The 9,383-nt window shown below is 37.6% G+C and overlaps 1 protein-coding gene across 1 annotated transcript; it reads right to left on the bottom strand.

The window, feature by feature from the left end:
* Window positions 1–3,671: 3,671 nt before the first annotated feature.
* On the bottom strand, window positions 3,672–7,465 carry LOC116050785 (extracellular calcium-sensing receptor-like). Its single transcript, XM_031300999.2, has 6 exons — window positions 7,233–7,465; window positions 6,746–7,043; window positions 5,775–6,569; window positions 5,379–5,606; window positions 5,068–5,191; window positions 3,672–4,585 (listed from the first exon to the last, which is right to left on the bottom strand). Exons 1-6 carry the CDS (start codon window positions 7,463–7,465, stop codon window positions 3,672–3,674), a joined length of 2,592 nt encoding a protein of 863 aa, XP_031156859.2.
* Window positions 7,466–9,383: the final 1,918 nt, after the last annotated feature.

The following is a 9,383-nucleotide window of genomic DNA, read 5'->3' as shown; positions in this document are numbered from 1 at the left end:
GTTTCATTAGGCCTACATACACGTTTGAGTTATTGTCAAAAGTAAACTGTACGGCCTATTTTAGGTTTGACATCTAACTGGATGCTTTCTGTCAACCATTCAGCACATCACATTAAGCGTTGATTCCAATTAACACATTTTAAAAACAAAGGCATAGAAAGTTAACAACCTAATTAGAAGAACAATGCATTATATACATTTGTTCCCAAAATCAACAAATCCCACACAAAACAACATACTTTTCCAGTATACTGCATGGAAAGTTTCACTCACAGAACAGAACTAATTTCCAAGCTGTGTATATGACCCTGACACGAATTTCACTGCCCAAAAGCCATCAGTCCCCACCCGGGTCTCGGTCATGGTACAACAGTAAATGTAGATAAAGATGAACAATAAATCAACCACACAAAACTAAAACCCAGAGATAAACATAAATGCACACCCAAAACATTAACATAACATTAATAAAACACACTTTAACTAGGACAGAAACGGTTTAGAACATATATTGTTTTTCCCATGAGCCTTTGCATCGCTTCAGCGCAGAACAGTTCATGTGACCCCACCCCTCCCATACAGAAACATAAGATCCTTAGTTGTATCTGCTTAATATGATCTGTGCACTGCATACTTAAGCTGATTATTACAAACAACTAATATGATTTAATAATGAATCTGTTTTTTAACAAAACATGAAAGAATAAGTAGTGACCACTAAAAAGTTTAATTACAACTAAATCTGTGTTTACAGGGATTGTCTTTCTTTCTTTTAGTTGTTGTTAGTCTGAAAGGCAGCATCATGGTCAAATGCTCCAGGGCACAGTCTTAACAAAAGCCTCAAGTTCTCCAAGGTGATCATGATGCAACAGCCCTGATGGCAGGAAGTTTCCAGTGTGAGCCTAGAGGACAGGTGTGGAGGCAGGCTGGAGACACTTTGAACTCTAGAGGGAGTTTGTTAGTTTGTTAGACCGCTTCTAAGTGGGAAGAGCCTGAGGTGTAAGTCGGTCAGGCCTGAGGCACCTGCACTTCACCACATGTGTTCCTACTAAATCAGCTCCCAAAAGGCCCTCTGGAGAGGTCTAAAGTGTTTCATAAACTAACAACCATCTAACAACAATTTGTTTTTAATTAAACAGAGCCTAAGAGGCAGATCAGCTGACTAATAAACATCTCTTTGACTGAAAAATAACAATAACACCAAATTAAATATCATATGGCCCAATGCTTTGCCAAATCAGGCATGTTGAATTGTTTATTTGGATCAGTTGCAAACGTGTAACTTTAATTCCCTTATCCAAATGCAGAGTTCCCTAAGAATAATGTGACATGTAGGGTCAAATAATAGAAAAATAAATGTACATGGGCCAAAATCATTTAACAGTTTTTTATGCATGTGAGGGATCATTGTGTAAAACACATATTACCATACACACATAATAGTAATATATTGTTTTCACATTTACAGATTCTATTTTTTACACAGTTAAATCTTACTGGCCAGATATATTTCAATATATATATATATATATATATATTAGGGCTGTCAGCATTAACGCGTTAATCGCGATGCGATTAAGGGCCGAGCATAATGCGTACATTTTTTTTAATCGCATTAATCGCATGTCGCCATTTATTAATTTATTTTCACTTCACTCAGTTTCGCGTCGTGCCTAACAGGCTACTATTTTGACACTTTGCCGCACTTTGCCATACTTCCTCATAACACATCCTGCTGCTGCAGGCTGCAGGCATGATGGAGAAAGACAGCAGCAAGACAATTCTGAATGGCGCTTTTTATTTTCCAACACTCCCAGACGGGTCGAAAGCCATATGCACATTGTGTAAAGCCGAATTAAAATATCACCGAAGCACGTCAAGCTTGAGCTACCACCTACGAGCTAAGCATAGTAGTACAGTTACTGTGACTCAGGTTGATGCTAGCGGGCTCAGGCAAAGCACTATTTTGGAGAGTGCTACTTGCCCACCTGCGGATGAAACCAAATCCCAAAAAATTACTACCGCTCTTGCAAAATGGTTGGCAACTAACTGCAGACCTGTCAGCATCGTAGAAGACTCTGGTCTTAAAAACTACGGTTGGCATGTTCTGACCCGTCTTATACATTGCCGTCGAGGGGGACAGTAGTTTCACGCGTACACAGCCTGTACGACACGGAGAAAGCAGCCAAATTGGAACTGCTGCAAAGTGATGCAAGGTGATCACTGGACGTCAGTGAGTAGTCAAAATTATTTAGGAGTTACTGCACACTATATTGATTTATTTATTTATTTATTTACTGTAAACAAAAGAAAAATGTGTGACTAGATTCACACATTTTTCTTTTGTTTACAGTAAATAAATAAATAAATAATAAACAAATATAAATCTTAAAATCAAGTTCATAAAGTCACTTTCTTTGCATTCATTTGATTCCCAATCAAGATACACTGGTAATAATTGATTTCCATTGTTAATATGTACTTAAAAACAGTTCTGCAATGCAAAATAATAGAATTTTAATCATGTGATAAAACATGCGATTAATCGCGATTAACTATAGAAATTCAGTGATTTATTGCGATTAAAAAAAATTAACCGTTTGACAGCCCTAAAAAACAATATATATATATATATATATATATATATATATATATATATATATATATATATATATATATATATATATATATTAGTGCTGTCAAAATAACGCGTTAATTTAAAATAACGGTATGTAACAATCTGCAGCTGCCGTCGGAGAAACAACACAGACGGTGCGTTCCATGAAACTGGTAAACTACAGCCTCGTGGTGCATTTGAAGTTATTGTAAATGTCCTTTTCCCATCTGGTGGTTGTTTTTGTCGTTCAACAGCAATTTACTAGTGAAATAAGTTATTGTTATTGTTATACATTATTATTAAATCATTTAATTTTGACCATATGGCCTTAGCAATAAACAAGCCGTTCTTTAATGTCACCAACTGTTGTTCAGTACCCTTTTTTTTTTCTTTTCTTTTTTTACTTTCTTAAAAAGTATCGGTTAATTATGTATGCGATTAATTTTGATTAATTAATCACAGAGTATGTAATTAATTAGATTACATTTTTTAATCGATTGTAGGAAGCAATTAGGTAGCAATTAAGAAGTCATTATTTCCTGGTACGTTGAATCATACGCTAACATTGACTGATACATTCTGAAATGTGTACTGCATAATTGTGAAAAAGTAGAATGAAAAAGAATGAAAATGAAAATGAAAAAGAGCAAGACAAAAGTGCAAATTTCAGATACATATATTGATACAGTACATATTATATAAATGGACAAATGTATTTGTTTAAGTTATTCAAGCATTTAACGTGGAGGTTCTTGACCTTGGGAACCAGACAGTATACAGTGACAACGATATAAACCCTTTGATAGATCATTTTATGAGCCAATTACATTTAAACATAGCTTCCGCATTACAGGTTTTGGATAATTGTGCACCATCCACAGACATTTCTTGTGCTTGACAGTTGAGTATCGGTGATGCATCAGGCATTTTCTTTGCCAAACTACAGTAATACTACAGTAGAACAACAAAAGGAGTTCTTAATAAATGAAGATAGATACTTAACAGCCTGATCATAATGGCAAAAAAAGCCTTGCCATCATATTATTTTAGGGTTTCAGAATGATTTTGGTATCCCTTTCCCCATTATATTCTTTTTTGTATTCTTCTCTGGTTTTAGTAAGATAATATAACATTTTGGAATAAAAATACAAAAGAGCAGTCCAAAACTGGAGGCCAGAATAGCAAATATCTCCACAGCAACACTGAACTTCCCAGGAGAGCTGACATACGCTGGGATAAAAGTGATCCATACTGCGCAGAATATCAGCATGCTAAAGGTGATAAATTTGGCTTCATTGAAGTTATCAGGCAGTTTTCGAGCCAGAAAAGCAAGAATGAAACATAACATGGCCAGAAGTCCTATGTACCCAAGTACAGCCCAAAAACCTACAGCTGAGCCCAGAGCGCATTCTAAGATGATTTTGTCCTTAGATTCATCAAAATTCTTAAATGGAAAAGGAGGAGAAATTGTTAACCAGAGGATACATATGATAACTTGTATGAGAGTGAAACCCACGACACTGAGTTTCTGCTGTGTAGGCCCAAACCATTTCATGACATTACTACCTGGAAGTGTGGCCCTGAAGGCCATCAACACCACTATAGTTTTCCCCAGAACACAAGAGATACAGAGGACAAAGGTGATGCCGAATGCTGTGTGTCGCAGCTTGCAGGACCACTCAGAGGGCCGGCCTATGAAGGTCAGAGAACACAGGAAACACAGAGTCAAAGAGAAGAGCAGCAGGAAGCTCAGCTCAGAGTTGTTGGCCCTGACAATAGGAGTTTTCCTGTATCTGAAGAAAATGAATGCCACAACAGCAGTGATGCATGTTCCAAATAAGGATGCTGCAGTGAGCAGCGCTCCCATAATCTCTTCATATGATAGAAACTCTGCCACCTTCTTCACACAAGCATCTCTTCTCTCATTTGACCAGAACTCAGGGTGGCATCGCACACAGGTGATGGAATCTGATAAAAAATAATATTAAAGCAGTTATTAGAGTTGCTCAATACATTTGTCTTTTGTTTTGTCTCTATGTTAAATGTTTGCAATGCATCAAAACAGACACTACATAATTACCAGATAATAAATAGCCTTATGACAGTTCTACATGTTCAGCATGGTATCATTATAGATGATTTGGATTTTACAAGATACAGTAAGGTATTACTTATTATTTTTGTTTGTTTTGTTTTACTTCTTAATAACTAACCATTATAAATATAGATATTCAAATATCAATTTTCAGGGCTGCTGCACAAACACATTTTCATCCACTCTCAATGCAATTATTGCAGTTTCAGAGAGAGAGATGTCAAAACCTCAGAAGCTGAGTCCAAAACTATCTGCATGCTCAGATACCACTGAATAAATACTGTAGGCCTTTCATGTAATTTGAGTGAGCTGACCGAATTACCTTTTTTATGACCTTTTACCAATATTACTACACCTGTAATGTTGCTCATTTCTCCCTCTGCACATCTTATACAGTCATAGCAGCAAACAGGCTTTCCTTTCTGGAGAACCTTGCGAGTTCCTGGAGGACATTTCTCACTGCAAACTGACAAAGGCACCTGCATGAACAAAACAACTATGAGAAAATATATAGGTATTCACAAGGTGTTGTCTTTGCAAACCTCTATTATTTATGTATTGCATGAAAACCAATCATTATGATACAATAATGATAACTAATAACTAATACAAATGTAGCAATTGACATAAACTGTTAACAATTACAGTGATCACATTGTAATTTACCTGTTGTGAGTTCTGTGCCCAAATGAAAGACTTATTTTGCAGATTCAGCTGTTTGTCTGCAGGTAAAGATGCATCATAAAGACCAACTGTGACAAAGTCCACAATGCCATGTTCTGTTGGCTGCCAGTTTATAATTTCATACTTTGCTGCTGGGTCTCCATTCTCATTAAAGTAAACTTCATCTCCTTCCTTAGTTTTGAACTTAAGCTTTTTTATGTGCTGTAAAATCTAAGAAGACATGTATCCATATGTATCATTATCTGACAAAGATGTAGGCCTATTGGCTCAATAGCATGATAAACAGATGACAATCATTTATCTTTCAGAAATTGAACAATTTTCCTTGTTAATGTGACTTACTTTAAAATCTATATGAAATGTTGGTGTTCAACTCACCGTAAATGGATCTAGCTGCACCTTGTTGTTACAGGTTTTGTTACAGCTGAGAATATTATGAAGTGCGTGGGCCACAGCATACACTCCTTTATAGACATTGTTAAAGATAGGCATGAGCGACATATCAGTGAAGCTGTTTTGCACTCCAGTCAGATCTTCATGGCCAGTACATTCTCTCTGATTCCCTACTAAAGACGTTGACTGTTTGAACTTACAGTTAAATAATGTCTCCCAAAACTCTGGAAACATTTCATTACTAGATGAATTGAGCGGCTTCACATCCAACATGAACTCTCTCATACCACTGACATGTGCTTTGGGGATGGACATGCCTATGGCACCATCTAGAATGTGATTAATATCCATGGCTGCAATTTGGAAATCAAAGATCCAACTCTCACTGCCTACCCACTGATACCCAGTCAGGTTATGGTCGGATAAGTGGTGTATTAGCACATCCATATCCTTATGGGAGAGGAAAGCGACAATGACCTTGGAAGTGGATGCCTTGATAATGTCAATGATCTTTTGTATTTTGTCTGGTGGATCTGTTCTAAAGAAAGATACAGAGTACTCCAGACAGATGCCCAGATGCTGGGCTGTTTCAGTGAATATAGCCATGCCATTGTTGCCATAATCATCATTTGTTCTAATAGCTCCAACCCAAGTCCAACCAAAGTGCCACACCAACTGGGCCAGAGCTCTGCTCTGGTAGTAATCACTGGGTATTGTCCTGAGAAAGGATGGGTACTTGGTTTTATCACTTAGACAAGCACAGGTAGCAAAGTGGCTGATCTAAAAGAAAAAAAGAAAGAAAGAGATTCTAAGATAGAATAGCAAAATATGAAACATTTGTACAGCAAATACAATTATTTTAAATCCCCTTTTGCTATGACCAGCTGAATTGAATAATAATAATAATAATAATATTTTTTCACAAATATAATTTCATTTTTTCCAATCTTACCCACCATTGGGATATGAAAGGGTCCAATGACAGTAGCTATAGCCATGCAAGGAGAGGAAGAGGTCTCTCCCATAATGGCCTGCAATTGGGCAGTTCTAGTACACGGTGCCTCGGAGAGTGCAGACAATATCTCATTACCATTAGCCAAGGCCAGTGCAACCCTCACACTTCTGGCAATTGAGGCACAGGAATCATAGATCTTATATCCCAAAGAGATACCAGGCAATAGTTCTGTGCTGTTATTAATCCCCTCTATGGCAAAGAGCATAGCCTGGGCAAACTGCCAACCTCTGAAATTCAAACTGGATGCAGACAGTTATAATAATAAATAATAGTTGAAATGTGTCAATTACATAGAAACAATAACATAGTAAATTAAAGTATTTGATCGTATTAAAAGAAAAAAAAAAAAGGAATATTTGTTACTTTAAAAGTTTGACTTTCTTCTTTATACATTTTAAATCTAAATAAATTCATAGTGTATAATTTACCTTGTGCATTCCAGTGGCAGGGGTTTGTGCCTGTAGGTGTCCTGTCTGTCTTTCCAGCTGGTGTGGAAAGAGAAGATTCCCCCCAACATAATGTCCCCATTCTTAAATAGCTGGGGGTTCTCAGGATCCCCTCTCTGCCTGCACACCGGCTCCTCAGCCTGAGAGAAAGATGCCACCAGCAACAGTTGTAAGAGTGCCCAACCCTGCTCTGGCCACCTCTGTGTGGATGGCATACTGTCTAGAGCTAAACCACTGGGTGGCATCACATGTACTGTAATGTAAATTCAAAACTTGCTCTGGTATTTGTACATTTTGAAGCAGCATGGGAAATAATGCTAGAACAGTGATGTTTTATGTCTGTAGGGGGGGAGGAGGTGTCCAAACAGCAAAAGGGTTTTGGGCCTTTGCAAACATGGCAGGTTAAAAATCAAATCTCGAACCTTCTCTCCACCAATGTTACAGGCATATTTCCAAGTTTCCTTTCAAAGCCATTGCCATATGCTCCAATGATATCTTGATCAATGGTTATACAGGACAGTGCTTTGGTACTGCTGGATCTCAGTGCAGCTTTTGACACTGTGGCCCATAAAATTCTAATTAACATACTTAGGCAGTGGGCTTGTATCTCTTGGTCAGCCCTGCAGTGGTTCTCCTTTTATCTTTCTGATGGAAGTTTGTCAGTTGCTGTTGGCAACTAAACCTCCTAATCTGATCTTATCTGTTTAGTGGTGTTCCCCAAGGTTCAGTCCTTGGTCAGATCCTGTTTGCCTTTCACATGCATCCCCTTAAACAGACAATATGACACTTTAAAGGTATCTACAGATGATATCCATCTATGTGTCATTTAAGCTTTAAAAAATGTAGCAAAATTGCCCATGCTTTGCCCTTCTCCATCCATCCACCAGATGCACTCAGACCATCCTGCCTGTCCCAGTCACCTGACTCTCACTTCTATCTGCTCACCTGTCTCCACTTTCCCTCATCAGCCCTCCAGTATATTTTCTGGCCAGTGCCTTGCTTTCCAGCCATATGTACCTGAAACTGAACCTGTACATGTTCCTGAAACTGTATCTGACTGTTCGTGCCTGCCTGCTTGTCTGCGTGTACCTCTTGCCTGCCCCATTCCTGTTCACCTTCTTCAGTTCCTTCTGTTTGAGCTAGCTACCCATGCCAGTACACTTTTGTATTTTAATTTTGTAACACAATCACTGAAGTCTTCATATCTCCTTGGACTATCTGCATTTAGGTCCTTACCTTGTTGCCTTGTACTCACTTGCGTGACAGGACAATCTGGCCAAAAATGGACTAAGAAGAATATATATATATATATATATATATATATATATATATATATATATATATATATATATATATATATATATATATATATATATATATATATATATATATTAGTTCTGTCAAACGATTAAAATATTTAGTCATTATTAATGTCATAGTTAACTCACAATTAATCGTAATTAATCACACATTTTTTTCTATTCTAAATGTCCCTTGATTTCTTTTTGTCCAATTATTTTTTCTCATTTTAATGCTCTTATCAACATGGAAAAGTGGATTGGCTTGGCTTTGACGAGGGAGCGGAGAATTCGCATCAGCTGTGTGCTTGGCCATCAAGTGGTATTTCAGACTGGACGTGCTGCGATGATAGCTCAGTTCACAACGACAAAACACACAGATCGCTTTGGTCTTGTCAATGGAACCATTTGGCAACTTTTTAAAAGTAAGCTTTCCATTCAGAATCTTATTGGCATCCATTTCGGCGTCTCGCGCTCGCCATCCACTCAAAACATTACGTTAGCCTACTACTCTTTGGCCGGCTCGCAAACCCAAACAAGTGTGTGCGGCGTGCCTGTTGTTTTGTTTCCGGTCTAACGTTAGTAGTTGTTGCAACAGCATGTGAAAAAAACTACAAAGTTTGCTATGCCAAAAAGAACGTTAATCTCGCGATAAAAAAATTTACGCCGTTAAAATGGGTTTGCGTTAACGCCGTTAATAACGCGTTCAACTGACAGCACTAATATATATTTTCCAAATTAGCTGAGGTTCTCCACAATCTTTCCATGAACCCCGTGGCAACTGCAGTAGTACCCTACAATGTACTAGTAGCTAGTACCCCTGGTAGCAATCACT

The sequence above is a fragment of the Sander lucioperca genome, chromosome 5 (genome assembly GCF_008315115.2).
Source record: "Sander lucioperca isolate FBNREF2018 chromosome 5, SLUC_FBN_1.2, whole genome shotgun sequence".
Taxonomy (NCBI): Eukaryota; Metazoa; Chordata; class Actinopteri; order Perciformes; family Percidae; genus Sander; species Sander lucioperca.
Note: the sequence above shows the minus strand (reverse complement) of the source record. Positions and strands in the feature narration are given on the sequence as shown.

Excerpts from the sequence above, each read along its gene's own strand:
- LOC116050785 (XM_031300999.2), bottom strand. The coding sequence starts at position 7,465 with ATGCCATCCACACAGAGGTGGCCAGAGCAGGGTTGGGCACTCTTACAA. Across the intron at positions 7,044-7,232 it reads CTGCCACTGGAATGCACAAG|TTTGAATTTCAGAGGTTGGC; the intron begins GTAAATTATACA and ends GTCTGCATCCAG. Across the intron at positions 5,192-5,378 it reads GGGCACAGAACTCACAACAG|GTGCCTTTGTCAGTTTGCAG; the intron begins GTAAATTACAAT and ends TTGTTCATGCAG.